The sequence below is a fragment of the Phalangium opilio genome, unplaced genomic scaffold, assembly GCF_054372755.1.
Source record: "Phalangium opilio isolate 3A_F unplaced genomic scaffold, DU_Popi_V2 ptg000017l_1, whole genome shotgun sequence".
Taxonomy (NCBI): domain Eukaryota; kingdom Metazoa; phylum Arthropoda; class Arachnida; order Opiliones; family Phalangiidae; genus Phalangium; species Phalangium opilio.
Genome location: NW_028324151.1, coordinates 3251588 through 3266211, shown reverse-complemented (window position 1 = coordinate 3266211; position 14624 = coordinate 3251588). Strand labels below are relative to the sequence as shown.

The 14624-nt window shown below is 38.3% G+C and overlaps 6 protein-coding genes across 6 annotated transcripts; all 6 read left to right on the top strand.

Moving 5' to 3' along the window:
* The first annotated feature begins 114 nt into the window (after positions 1-114).
* LOC149702508 (N-acetylglucosamine transporter UNC93A-like) lies at positions 115-1634 on the top strand. Its single transcript, XM_089867127.1, has 3 exons — positions 115-769; positions 1066-1314; positions 1378-1634. Exons 1-3 carry the CDS (start codon positions 115-117, stop codon positions 1632-1634), a joined length of 1161 nt encoding a protein of 386 aa, XP_089723253.1.
* A 676-nt stretch (positions 1635-2310) lies between these two features.
* On the top strand, positions 2311-4006 carry LOC149702507 (N-acetylglucosamine transporter UNC93A-like). Its single transcript, XM_089867126.1, has 3 exons — positions 2311-3201; positions 3444-3714; positions 3774-4006. The coding sequence occupies exons 1-3, from the start codon at positions 2311-2313 to the stop codon at positions 4004-4006; spliced, it is 1395 nt and encodes a 464-aa protein (XP_089723252.1).
* Positions 4007-4766: 760 nt separating this feature from the next.
* On the top strand, positions 4767-6752 carry LOC149702506 (N-acetylglucosamine transporter UNC93A-like). Its single transcript, XM_089866339.1, has 3 exons — positions 4767-5782; positions 5851-6118; positions 6184-6752. Exons 1-3 carry the CDS (start codon positions 4949-4951, stop codon positions 6393-6395), a joined length of 1314 nt encoding a protein of 437 aa, XP_089722465.1. The 5' UTR covers positions 4767-4948; the 3' UTR covers positions 6396-6752.
* A 48-nt stretch (positions 6753-6800) lies between these two features.
* On the top strand, positions 6801-7565 carry LOC149702505 (UNC93-like protein). The gene has a single exon (XM_089867125.1). It carries the CDS (start codon positions 6801-6803, stop codon positions 7563-7565), a length of 765 nt encoding a protein of 254 aa, XP_089723251.1.
* Positions 7566-7638: 73 nt separating this feature from the next.
* LOC149702504 (N-acetylglucosamine transporter UNC93A-like) lies at positions 7639-10507 on the top strand. The gene is made up of 4 exons (XM_089866336.1): positions 7639-9331; positions 9454-9721; positions 10020-10333; positions 10401-10507. Exons 1-3 carry the CDS (start codon positions 8486-8488, stop codon positions 10307-10309), a joined length of 1404 nt encoding a protein of 467 aa, XP_089722462.1. The 5' UTR covers positions 7639-8485; the 3' UTR covers positions 10310-10333; positions 10401-10507.
* An 18-nt stretch (positions 10508-10525) lies between these two features.
* LOC149702503 (uncharacterized) lies at positions 10526-14031 on the top strand. The gene is made up of 14 exons (XM_089866335.1): positions 10526-11098; positions 11171-11281; positions 11371-11450; positions 11512-11773; positions 11851-12045; positions 12113-12295; positions 12356-12477; positions 12546-12649; positions 12714-12909; positions 12969-13093; positions 13156-13313; positions 13380-13439; positions 13502-13601; positions 13706-14031. The coding sequence occupies exons 1-14, from the start codon at positions 11044-11046 to the stop codon at positions 13839-13841; spliced, it is 1887 nt and encodes a 628-aa protein (XP_089722461.1). The 5' UTR covers positions 10526-11043; the 3' UTR covers positions 13842-14031.
* Positions 14032-14624: the final 593 nt, after the last annotated feature.

Below are 14624 nucleotides of genomic sequence, written 5' to 3'. Positions count from 1 at the left end.
CAAATGTACTCTTGTACAGTTGTATAGAAATTCCACATGAAGCGAAACAAGCATAGCAACTGTTAGTACTGACATAGAGTTTCCCTTTCAAAGTTAGGCTTAGCAAAATATACGATGGAAATACGCAAGGAAAAGTTGAATATATGCAAGAATCTCTTCGCTTTACTTATTGGGATAATGATTATGGTGATTGGAAAACAACCGACAATTGATTTGCAAAGTAGTTATAATTTGGACGGAGGATTAGGTACCATCTCGGCCAGCGTTGGACAAGGAGCGTCAATCTTATTCCTGTTGCTATGGCCGCCGTTACTGATAAGTAAAGTAGGACCTAAGAACGCCGTAGTGATTGGGTATGTCTTTGAAACCCTGTACATAGCCGCAAACCTGTACCCGAAATGGTGGACGTTGATACCTGCCAACGTTTTGTCCTACGGTTTCAACAATGTTGGCCGTGTTGCGCAGAACATGATTTTAGTTCATTATTCTATACGCATGCGCGGTTGCTTTGGAGTGTCCTTCGAGAAGGCCTTGGGTATCTGCTCCGGACTTATGACGAGTTTGGCCGCCTTAGGTTCGACCATAGGCAACGTTATTTCCTTTGAGCTACTGAACGCTGGTGCGAACTTGAATCTAAATGAATCCAGAGAATCGAGACAAAACTGTGGTGTGTACTTTGATGAGAATCCCGCTGAACATCACTCTGAGAATTTTAAACAACCGTCGGACCTGACTATTTATATCTTGTTTGGTGTTTTGACCTCGTTCGGTTTGTTAAGCCTTTTTTTAATTTGGTTTATGATGGACGCCACAACTTCGAAATGTGAAAAGGTCAAGGTCGGATTATTTCTCAAGGTTATACGTCTGAATCGGGATTGGAGGGCTATAGCTTTGTTTATGGTCAATTTTAATCGTGGCGTGACTGAAGCCTTCGTGACGTCAGAGTTCAATAAAGTAGGGTGAAGTATTTTCTCAAATTCTGATAGAGAACAGTAAGCTTAGCTCAAGGTTAGGTTTAATAAAGTTTGTTTCAAATCACCTAGGCCTTTGTGACATGCATTTTAGGAATGCAATATGTTGGTTTATCATCAATATGCTACGGAATGAGTAAGGTCATATTTGGTTTCACTTCCGGGATTTTGTCCAAAAGATTAGGTCGATTTCCGGTCTTCGTGTTTGCGATGGCCGTTGAGTTGACAACCCTATTGCACGCTATTCTTTGGAACCCCGGTTTAAAAAATGATAGTCTCAACGTCTATCTCTTAATAATCCTATGGGGGATTTCTTTCGCCACGCTGACGACTTTGTCCCTAGGTAATCATAGGCTTAATTTATAAAACTGAAGGAGACTGTTAATTAATTTAATTTAATTATCAGTTCTTCATGGCATCTTGCACGCTGACCAGATTGAAGCGACATACGCCAACTTCCTTATAGCGGAATCATGTGGTCAAATGGTTTGTAATGGATTTAGTTCCAGTTTACCCTTGACTGTTCAAGTGTACGTAATCATAGCTGTTTTAGTGGCTAGTTCAGCTTGCTATTATAAATTAGAAAGATCCATGACGCCAGAGTCTTTAATGAATTCTGAGATAAGTAGTGATACCTCTACTCAATTACCGTGTCAAAATTAGTGAATGGTAACACGTTCAACGTGACGCGTTCAAAGTCTTGTATGTATTTATGGCTGTAATGTAATTGAATCTCAATCATTATCTGTCCATTATTCACAAATTTCTTAATTAATAATTTATTTATTAATTTTGGATATAACATACTTTAACTGTGGATAATTACCGTGGATATTGGATAGAAAATGATGAGCTCCAATTAAAATCTGGTTCAGTTTTTTGGCATAAACATCCGCATTCCTTTTCTACAAAAAAACTAGTGTCGGTCTATCACGTGACAGTCCACGCGCGCTCAATTCTATTCTGCCTCGCACTAGCCATTATCGCTAATTGGCTAGTAAATTTTCCAGTTCATAAACTATGGCAGTGTTTAAAATACATGTGTATTATTTACTGAAAGCCCAAGAAAAAAGTACTAAAACATCTGTACTTTTAGTTAATGTTGAATAAAATAAAGCTAGAATTACCAGAGCGTTTAAATTTCCAGTAATTATCTACGGAAAATGATCTGAAGGGAAAAACCACTTCAAAATTCAAGGTTAGCGGCGCATTGTTATTAAAAAGTTAGTTTTGTTTTCCCGACATGATGCACGTTAATCAAATCGTAATTCTTCGTCTACACTGCGTGTTGTGAAACGACAGTGAAGCGTAAGCAATTTAATGAGTTAAGAGCGTTGTAATGGAAGGTGTACCCAGCGAAAACGCTTCATTGAAGTCTGATAAAAGAACCATATTGAAGAACATGGCCATCTTGATTTTGGTTGAATTACTTCACGGTATGGCCGACAATCCATCGAATCGTCTTCAAAGCAGTCTTAATATCAAGGACGGAATTGGACCAATATCCAGAGGTATCGGTTTACTGGTCTCTGTCCCAGTCTTGCTTTTCTTCTCAACCGTTTCCAGACAGACTTTTGGTCGCGGGAAAATTCTGGTTACAGGATATCTGTGCCGTGCCCTGTACGTTGTCGCAAACATGTACGGTTCTTGGTACACTTTATTACCAGCTAGTATCCTCTCCCAGACAATTGGCGCCATAGGAAGACAGACTAACAACTCGCTATTGGCGATACTGGGACGGAGATACAGCGTCATAAGTGGAATACCTTTTGATAAAGTCTTGGGTGTTGTGTACGCTCTTCAAAGGTTGTTTATATCTTTTGGAAGCGTTATCGGGGATGCTTTCGTCTATTTGGTTATAAACAAAGGAATGACTTTAAGTACTAATCTTGTGTCGAATGAAACCCTAATCTCCCCGAAAAATTGCGGGGTTTTGTTTCAAGATGACGACTATGTCGAAAATTCCAATTTTAACCAACCGCCTTACGCCTCCGTTTTGATCTTATTCGGTTGTTTAGGGTTAGTCGCGCTACTTGGCTCAGTGTCTTGTTTATTTCTAAGCGAAGTTGAAAACAAGGAGGACGAGAAAGAAGGGAAACTAAGTGAAAAATTTGGAGAAACGTTATTGGAAACCGTTTTATTGATTAAGAACTGGAAAGCTGTCTGCTTGTTTGTACTGAGTCTGTATTTGGGTGCGATGGGCGAATTTTTTGACACCGAGATGGACAAAGTAAGATTGATTTTGTAATTAATGTATTCTTTGTCCCAATGGTTTCTAAAATAAACAGAAAGGGTAGTAGTTTGGTTGAAAGCCTTCTGTATTGTCATGTACAATGTTTACGACGGGGTAAATGTTTTACGCGTTGACTCAGAGGCAGCGTGAATCACGCATTGCCCACGACGATCTTTGTGTTATTTTAATTTTGCGGCTTTTGATTTGACGTTGTGAAACCATTGGAATCAATTTCTCAGTCCTTTCTAGCTTGTTTATATGGTCTTCAATACGTTGGTCTGTTTCCAATCTTATTCGACGTTGTTGGGTTGGCGTTTGCTATGATTTTATCGGCTGCTATTAGAGGGTTACCTCGATGGCCATTTTTCATACTTGGATTTGGAACCGGTATGTCGGTTCTTTTGTTAGCGAGTATTTGGAGACCCGGTACCGTCGGATCTCTCCTAACTGTCCTACTTCTTGTTGGCGGAAGTTCAACTAGCTTGACCGTCGTTCAAATCTTGGTCAATGGTAGGCTTTAACAAACCTCGCGAGACTTTCAATGGTGCTAATTACCATTTATCTTATAGTTCTTTGCGGACTCGTCCTACCAATGAAGGATGCTATATTTACAATCCAGTTCGTGGCCAATCACGTTGGGCGTGGCTTTCTGGCCTTTTCAAGTTCATTTCTAAGTCTAAACATCGAAATTTACACCATGAGTGGAATCATGGTTGTCATGCTCGGTGGTTTCAGTGCTCTTGAACATTTTTTATTGGGGAGCAAAGCAAAATTTAATGTTGACAAGCCCCAACTAAAATAGTTCTATAAATTTTACTATTAAATCTGTTGATTATAATTAGAATTATACATCTATAACAGGTTATTCGAAGTGTGCAGAAAGACCTAATTACATTTTTAATCAAAATAAATAATTTCTAATTATTTTTAAATGTATATACCGATTACTACCAGCCTAGAGGATGTAGCCGTACGTTTACCTAATACAACTACACAACATGCGTAACATAATACCCACAAGTATGACACTTATAATCTATCTCCGTCTTTAGTAAACTTATTGTTGTTATATTACTTATAGTGCGCAGCTGCATTATTATTTCTGTATATCTCATTGTTAAGACTTACATATTAACTTCAAGTGTGACACCCGTCTGATGTTTATACCCTTATTTTAGGTGTCACTATATTAACTTCATACGATAATAAATACTTTTACTTGCAAAGAGATATATAGTTTCAAATAAAATACTCTACTAGTTAATCATCACAATTAAAGTCTAACACAATAAGGTTTTTTCGAAAATATTGCGTTTCATTCAGAGTCAGTCAAAAACCAGCATAAATCCTCCCCCAACGTATATTCAAATCAAAAAACACATTTTAGATTCCGTGTCATCGGTTAGAGTTGTAATTTATTCAGCTCCCGCTTATGGCGTGCAAAGTCAGGTCGACCCTGCAGTCCCATTGGATTTCGGCCCTCCTGCATCACCTCCATATTGCCAAGCTCATAACGAACTATGATGGCTGTTCATACGTTCATATGTGGGTCCTGATTATGACAAGCAAAAGGGGTATAATATTATCTGGAGAATGTCCTTGTCTCTTTTTCGGAATTGGTAAAGGTATGATATAATTCCTTTTTGAACCGTAAACCAGATGTCGCGTGTACGATTGACTTGTTTACGAGTGCTGAAAAACATTTCGCTCCAATACTCAACAGTTCTGTTACGACAACGTAACCATGCGTACCAGTCAAACGAAACGAAATTTGATTAAAAATGTAATTATTTTAGTCTCAGCTGAGATTTTTTCTAACATGGCACAGAGTCCAACTATACATTTGCAAAGTAGCTATAATATTGAAAAGAGTATGGGTACCATCTCAGCTAGCGTAGGTTTGGCCAGCGCCATCATCTTTCTTTTGTTCTTTTCGCGCCTTTATATTGGCGTGGTGGGACACAAATGCGCTATAATCACCGGTTACGTCTGCAAACTATTATACGTCGCGTCAAATCTGTATGCCAGTTGGTTCACCTTGATCCCGGGAAATATAGTCAAGAACACATTTGGAGAGACAGCGAAATTGGCGTCTTGCGCTTTGCTCGTGGACTACGCCACGCGTTATTCAAAATTGAACGGAAATTCCGTATCCTTGTTGATGGGCGGTGTTATTGGTGTCCATAATACCCTGAAGGTTTTCGGATCCATCATAGGTGACGTCATGTCTTACCTCGTACTGAACAGGGGGTACCAAGACAAGGCCTCCTTTGACAAGCAGACCTCTCATCGCAATTGCGGAGTATTCTTTGTGGAGAGTGATTACAAATTGAACAGTAACTTCGACAAACCGGACCCCCTTTATGGTTTCATCTTATTTGGTGGTTTATGCGTTTGTTCTGTCATTGGAATCATTCTTTGTCTGTTCTTGGATTATGAGCCGAAATCAAAGCTTCCCAAAACGGGACAAGCCCTCGAGACCTTGAGATTGCTCAAAATCTGGAAGGCTGTGGCGTTATTCTTTGTTGCATTAAATTTTGGAATGCTGAATTCGTTCATTGTGGTTGATGTTGAAAAGGTATGTTGACCCAGAAGCGTACGATGATTATTCTTTTGGTTCTCTTGGTAAAATGAACTATTTTTCAGAGTTTTACCACGTGTTTGGTTGGTATGCAGTACGTCGGTCTGATGGCGGTTTTTACTAGCGTACTTATAGCCATCTTGTCGCTGATTCTATCCAGAACCATGGGTCATTACCGAATTTCTACGTTTGTTTTTGGAGTTACGACTGCAACAATATCCTTGTTTCTGGCCTTGTTTTGGATCCCAGACCTGATGAACAACTTCTTAACAATATGTTTGATAATTTTAGGGCTCATTACTTTAAGAACCATTACTTACCTTCAACCAAAAGGTAAGAGCTTTCTCGCTGGGTGGTTTACCTCTATAATCAACTCTAAATATTTTATTTACAAGCAGTTGCTGGCGCCTTAATCTTTCCTGATAATAAGGAGGCAATTTTCTCATTATTGTATCTGGGAGCTGGCTTAGGCCATTTTATCGTTAATTCTACTAGTTCATTTCTACAGTTGGACATCAAAATCTACTACCTGTTGTCCGCCATGTTTGTCATGGTTGTTTCTTATATACCTTTAGAATTAACCATCAAGAAAGGTTCAACTGAGAAATAAAATTGACAAACTCTTTTTAAATCGTAGTAGGTGCTTTAAATGAGAGGGTACTAATAGGCCTTATACTTCATTCTCTGTAAAATTTCACTTAAATATTAGAGATCATGAATTGCAAAAGCTGTTTTTTTAGAAAAAGTGAAAGGATATTCATCATAACATTTGATCCGTTGATATGGGTGACCTTGGCTTGCCCAGTTTTCGTATTTAGTAAAGGTATTGTCGTGTTTGGTTTTATTTTCATGAAAAACAAGCCAGGTGTTTCATATAACGTACTACAGTTTGAGTTTAACTGAAAACTTTTACGTCAAAGAGAGTTTTATCGCCGTTATCATGAGTATAAGTCAAGCGAAGCGAATCTTGCTCAAAAACTTTCTTATTTTAGTCTTTTCCGACATTCTCTCTAACATGGCTAATAGTCCCACCACGCATTTGCAAAGCAGCTATAACATCGAAAAAAGTATTGGTACCATCTCGTCTAGCGTAGGGTACGCCTCGTCTTTTATCTTTCTTCTGTTTTTTTGCCGTCTTTACATTGGTCTGGTCGGACATAAATTCACTATCGTCTTTGGATATGTTTGCAAACTTTTATACGTCGCGTCGAACCTTTACGTCAGTTGGTTCACCCTAATCCCGGGAAATATCTTAAAGCAGAGTTTTGGCGAGGCGGGAAAATTGGCAACTTGGGCTTTGCTCGTGGAGTACGCTACGCGTTATTCAGCTTTGACCAAAACTTCTCTACCCGTTTTGATAGGCGGTGTTATTGGGCTTCATAATACTTTGAAGCTTTTCGGATCCATCATGGGTGACATCATTTCCTATCTCGTACTAAACATGGGGTACCAAGATGACGCGTCCATTGACAACGAGACCACGAATCGTTGCGGAGTATTCTTTGTGGAGAGTGACTATAAAATGAACAGTAACTTCGACAAACCGGATCCCGTTTATGGCTTTGCTCTATTTGGTGGTTTAACGTCTTGTTGCGTTATTGGTGTAATTGTTTGTCTCTTTTTGGATAACGAACCGAAGTCGAAGGGTCCTATAAAGGGACAAGCTCTCGAGACCTTGAGATTACTTAAAAACTGGAAGGCCATGACGCTATTTTTCGTAGCTGTCAATTTTGGAATGTTGAATTCGTTCATCGAGGTCGATATTGAAAAGGTTAGTTAACATTTTTGGCAGAGATGCACTGATCTGATGCTCGAGTTACGTTTTAGAGTTTTACAACATGTTTGATCGCCCTTCTCAACAGCGTATTTATAGCAATCTCATCTCTGATTCTATCCAGAACCATGGGTCATTACCGAATTTCTATGTTTCTTTTTGGAGTTACCATGTCGGTAATGTCCATGTTACTGGCCTTGTTTTGGATCCCGGACGTGATGGACAACATTTTAACTGTATGTTTGATTACTTTGGGTCTGATTTCTTTGAGAAACGTGACGTATCTTCAACCAAAAGGTAACAGCTTTCTCGGGTTGTTTTTTACTATAATCAACGCTACACATTTTAATTACAATCAGTTGCTGGCGCCTTAATCTTTCCTGATAACAAGGAGGCACTTTTCTCATTATTGTATCTGGGAATTAACTTGGGCCATTTTATCGTTAATTCTACTAGTTCATTTCTGCAGTTGGACATCAAGATCTACTACCTGTTGTCCGCCATTTTTGTCATGGCTGTATCTTATCTACCTTTAGAAATAACTATCACGAAACCTAAAATAAAAAATAAGTCTGGCAAAGTTGTTTTTACTGAACATACTTTTGGCAGAACGTAATATCCGGCAGGGTTTTAACTGAACATATACTTTTGGCAAGAACGTAACATCCAGCAGGTTTCAAGGTTTAACATTCTGCTGTTTATAGTTTGAAGAGGTACGGTACAAAACAGTTGTAGATGTTTAACCTCGCGTTTTTTAGCTGCTGGTTAAGTATATTAACCAACAGTTACAGCCTAGATCGACTAGTGTCAACCAAAGAAGCAAATGTTCAACTTATACGCAATTTGACTACTTCGAGATTATTTAATTTATAAAAACGTGTAGACTCGTTCGAACTGGAAAACAGAACACTAGTACGGTGTTCGCCATGGAAGAATCTGTCGAAGATATCGTACGCGTAAAACGCAAATTATACAAAAACATCGCTATTTTGATTGTTATGGAGTTTCTCTTCTTTGTGGCTCAGGGACCGACTGACCATTTGCAAAGTAGCTTCAACATTGAGAAGAGCGTAGGTACAATTTCGTCAAGCGTAGGTTTGTGTTCGGCCATTGTTTTCTTCGTGTTATTTTCTGGTTTATGGATAAATTTGGTTGGTCATAAGTATTCGATAATTATTGGAAATCTGGCGCGATTACTTTACGTTGTCGCCAATCTCTACGTCACGTGGTATACTTTGATTCCCGCAGCCATAGTATACAACGTCTTGGGACAAGCCGGTCAATTGTCGATTAAAGCCACGTTGATTATTTATGCCGAAAAGTATTGCGGATTAACCGGCGCTTCATTACCGTTCATAATTGGCTGTTTCTTAGGACTTGACAACGCTTTGAGAAGTGTGGGAGCCATGATTGGTGACGTCATCACTTACGAGATTCTAAACGTTGGATACCTCGAAATGGACGAAGCTAATATCACCAATAGACAATGCGGTGTATTTTTCGTCGAAAGTGATTACGCGTCTAATCAACATTTTGACCAACCTAGACAGTTCTATAGCAATCTTCTGTTTGGGGTTTTGAGTTCTGCCTGCGTTATTGGAACTGGGATTTGTTTGTGTTTGGACTCGAACCCTGATTCGATTTCATACCCCAAAACCGGTGTGATTTTGAAAGGTTTAAGTTTGTTTAAAAACTGGAAAATATTTACTTTATTCATTATGTCTATAAACTTTGGTTTCGTTGATGCGTTTAATGATGTAGAGGTTAGCAAGGTAAGTAAAAAAGGGGGTAGGCAACTCTCAGTATACAAGGGGGGGGTATTACCCCCATGTCGTTCCCTCTTGGTTACATCGAAATGGTCTATTAAGTAAAAAAATCAAAAAAAATCTTGCAGAGCTTCACGACGTGTTTGATTGGTATGCAATTCGTTGGACTGATACCGATTTTAAGTGACTTTATGCAAGTGACGGGCTCTCTCGTTCTATCGAGGGCTCTGGATAATTACAGAGTTCATTTGTTTACGAGTGGTATAGCTCTGGAAACTGCGGGACTGTTACTGGCCTTGTTTTGGACCCCTAACCTGAAAAACGACTACTTAATTATTTGTTTTATTGTCAGCGCATTGAGCTACATAAAAGTTATTGTCAATCTACAACCTAAAGGTATAATGGATATTTCTTTGTGATTAGACCAAAACACGTGACCTTGACCTTGAAGATGACTAAAGTCATCTTAAAGGTCATGATGACGTCCGGCGCTCTTTCGAGTTTGGCGCGTGTGTTCAATTACGTTTTAATTTTTTAAAACTAGGCTTAACACACTTTAAGTATTTGAGAAATTTAGGCCAAATAAAGTAATGAGCAGAACGTTTCGGTGGTACACGTTTTAGGGTCAATTATTTGAACACTCTGGTGCCCAAGGACCTCTTAATCATGCATCAAAAAACAATTCCTTTTGCAGCTTTAGCCGCGATGATCTTCCCCGAAAAGAAAGACCCAATATACTCTATTTCATATGTGGGACACAATCTTGGTCAAGCTATCATCAACGCTACCAGTGCCAAATTGCAATTGGATAGCAAGATTTACTACGTCATCTGCGGCATGATTATCATGACTATCTTTTATATAACCTTAGAATATACCATAACTAAAGACTCGAAAAAGATATTACATATCAAGCAAAATGGAAATCAGTCTAATCAGACACCGAGTGTACCTGCATCAGTTATCAACCTAATCACAGTGTAAATAAATTCAGATAAACAAGTTACGGTATCGTAGACTGTACAACCAGAATTTTATCAACAATAAATTATAATGTGCTTTGATATAATTATAGGTCAACTAATTAACTATCAGTTAACTATTTCTTGGTGGACTTTGGCTTACAATGACCAGTTGTAACCAGGTTTCTCTCACCATTGAGCAGACCCCTGCATGCCGAACAATTATATACTTCATACGTCGATAAAGGAGTGTTTTATTCTATGTAATTGTTTCAATAAATTAAAGACATGACTAATAATTTCGTGTTAATCTATTTACGCCTGCAATAACCTTTCATTCGTGTAAACGATATCATAAAACGTCCCCCCCCCATTCCCCTTTGTCGATTTTCTAATTGGCTTCAATTTGCGACAACATCAAGGCTTTTTTTCAAAATATCGCTGTATCTAGACAAGGATATATAAGTTTGCTCGCATTCTTATCTACCAAAAACGTAGATAACAGTGAACACTACGTCACTTTATCTACGTCGAAAGGCATTATTGTGTATTTTTTTTCTGGCAATTTAAGCTCTCTTGGATTCTATCATCGAGGGGCAATAGCTTTTTATTAACGTTTGGTTTGGAATTCTTTTTTTTTGTCTCTTATTGCGACATATATATATACTGTAGGTTTTATATCACACCGTAACGAGTTAATATTGGAGAAGGGTACCGTACCAAGTATGAGATTTAAATCGACTTAAATAATTAAATATGGTGTTAGATTTTAAGAAATTATTTTTCGCCTCGTTTATGTACCTGTTTTTGGGTAAGTTAATTAGGTTTAATTGCGGATCAGGTTTTTAGCTTTATAATATTTCCATGTATGGTGTAATTAAAGGATACGCCCTTGGAAATGTCCTTGTTACCGGAAAGACGGATTGGTACGAAACAAATGTAACTGATTGGAATGAAACCATTTCGACTACAGAAGTTCCAATCAACATTGTTGGTACGTTTTTAACCCATTAAACTACAAAAAAAAACAGACTCTACATGGTATTTCTTTGAAGCTGTGAATAACAAATTGGTAATTTCTAGTCAATTGCGAAGACATTCCCGATGTCCAAATTTTACCTTCTACTGGAGGTAGCGTTACCATCGTTATTCCAGACCCAACTGTAATTAAACCTAAACTTGCTTAATTAAAAGCTACGTCTAATAATTGATTATTTTAATTAGACGGAGGCCAAGTGCAGTCATTCTTTTGGTTCTAGCGACTGGCAAAGTAGAAAGACTTTTTACCGTTTGTACTTTGATAATCTTAATGGACACACGAACCTCGCGGTTGAGTACGAACTAAATGGTGTCAAACACAAGACTAAGGTTCCGTCAATATTGTCTCACGAAGTACTTGTCTTTTCCGCGATGTTTACGGTCACGTGGACGCGAGTTCTAACGGCCGCTGAAGAACTAAGTTTTCGTTACCAAGCACTCGAAAGAAGTAATGTCCCTTCTCTTGTTGATTTTTTTATTCTTACCTAGCTAAGCCTAATTCAATTCAAACTGAATTTCTATTAGCTTTGAACGAGGTCAAGGTATTTACCGAAGCTGCTAGGACAATAACCCTCGACGACTTGGGTGGTTTTCGACCCAATACCTTGAGAACTTTTTACATAATCGGTGATAGCCAGAAAAGTAACCATTCCGTGGATATTGTTCTTGAAAAATTGGTTCTTGATGACAGGGCTGGTGATATGTTCGCCATTGGGAAAGGTATATTGAAGTGACTCGCGTTAATTATCACTTGTCCAAACCCTAATTTATTTTACGATACAAAAAGCGTATGGCAAAGATTCCTCATTCAGCTCTACACCAGCGTACATGTTCACCAGTACAATTACAAAACAAGTTAAACTTATAGTTTCTGCAAAAGACGTATTCGTCGCAATGTCCACCGTCTTTTCGCAAGGTCTTGATTTTAACAGAAGAAAGGTGGATTTTAAACTGAGCTATAATATGACAGGTAAATTGTTAACTGCGCATAAAACAGATTAACGCTTATTATTGTGACGTTGTATGTTAGGTATAAACGTCATAAAACCATCACCAACACCGGTGGTGACAACAGCTAGGTCACTAGCTGAGATGCAAGCGGTTACTTTGTGTTTCTTCGAACTTACCGAGCAAGATTGGACATGTAGCAAGGTATATTTATACATATTTTCAACGTGAATTTTTGATTCAACATATCTTTAAATTTTATTCCGTATCAGTTCCTTGACAAGCATTTGAAAAAGTTTCAAGAAAACGTGGCGGAATTAGCCCAAAACTTCGCTGAAGAAGAGAAAATAGAGTTACCAACATCCGGAGGAATCAGGTATGTCTTTTAGTACTTAAGCCTATTTGCCTTGGTATTAATTAAAATAAATCATGACGCGCAGACCCGAGCAAGTTGTGGTAGAATGCTACTTCCAAAAGAAGGGGAAAAACAACGATTCGAACGAAGATAATTACATCAGTGTGGTCATCACCCATCCCTTGGACAACGAGAAACCTCTCTTCACTTACCAACAATTAACTAACTTCTTTAAGGTCAACTACGCGGGTCGTGACCTTTCGCGCTTGATTGGTTATACTGTAAGTGTGAAATATCCTCCTCTTGATTAGGCCTATTTCAATGGAATACTGTCCAATAGGTTAAGCCTTGTCAAGCGTATCCTGACTATTGGAGCTGGTACTTTGGTAGCATTGGCATCTTTAGCTTGTGCGTACTGTTACTGATGATTATGTGGTACTGGAGTCACAAGCTATTTAAGAACGAGTACGTATGGACACTGAAGCTTATGGTAACTAGAATTAGGCCTAACTATTTTCTTTCAAAAGGAATGACATAAACAAACGTGACAGAGTACAAATTGAATACAACGGTGGACAGAAATATAATGAAGCCTATGTCCCCGACACCGAGGAGGAACCTTATATGACCTCTAATTTTGTCGCTTACGACGGGGAAACTGTACCTTACGACAGACAACATTCAGGTACGTAAAACTACGCTATACTTTTGCGCATGTCAACACCTTTTTAAGAATTTTTTTTAAAAAAAGATTCTTTTACAATTGATACCCAACACGCCATAATAAGTAACCACGTGAAAAACGCTTCTGGTACGTTACTGCCTATCTTTTTGTTCTTTGTTAATTTAACGATTTCAAGTTGTTTTTTTCAGAAGGGACGTATCCTAACAACTCATTTGATAAGTCCGATTTCCTTTTCGACCCAATGAAACCTTCTAAGCAAGATGTAGCATTGCCTAGCATCCCAGGAAAGTGAGTTTAGTCACTTGCCCCGTTATTAGAAAAAAATCAACTTATGGTTCTTCAAAGTTATTCTTTTAATAATATTTAAAACCACTAATTTTGTTTATTTATAGGCCAATTGACGACGAAATTATTTACGAAAAGATTGATGAAAAGCTTGATGACAACATTCGTATAGTACCCGAAGGTCAACGCAATAATAGAAGTTACACTGTGATTAGTGATGAACATAGTTCGAGTCAACTTTAGACCAAAATTAGGTCTAGGAAAAGAAGAAAATAACTGGTTATAAAAATACTATATCATTTCTTTCGTATATTTTTAAAATACATTTATTACTAGTGATGTTTCTTAGCTTTACAAATATTTTTGTAGATTTACAAAATGTAATTTTATTCTCTTTATTATTAAAAATTAAATCAGTATTTTTAAGACAGAAATAAAACGGTTCTTCGTTTCTGTCAGTGACCTCTATTTCTATGAGTCACGATTTTTGGCATTACTAATGACATGGCAGTGTCATCCCCCTTCTGGGCACGTACAGTATCCACTCTTACAAGAGCGCGCCCAAAGGAAGGGGTACACACTCTACGCCCCCTCTACCGCCGCTAGTCTATAGAAGGGGGGGAATGGTTGCTAGCCCCTATACCACGGCTAAAGGACAGCGCCCTATGCTAACTATTACCATTAACCTGAGGGCGTTTTGAGGGGAAGGAGAACTCCTTTAACAAGGGGGGAGTGAAATTGCAAGCTTTACGGAGAGAGGCTAGCCGAAACCTAATGTGGTACCATCCCTTCCCCCCTTCCTAAAAATAGGACTGTGACGTGTTTTTAGCCTATTGAAGCTACTCTGTCTCTAGATACTCTAGTTTGATCATGGTTTTGTTTGATCTACTACAAAAAAAGAAAAAAAAAATTGGCCATCGCAGTAGGGGTCGATCTATTTTCGAAAAATCAAAGCTCATTTGAGTGCCAGTTTTCAACACGTACGGACGTTAATGATAATTTCAGGCTCAACGTTCGGTTCGGGCC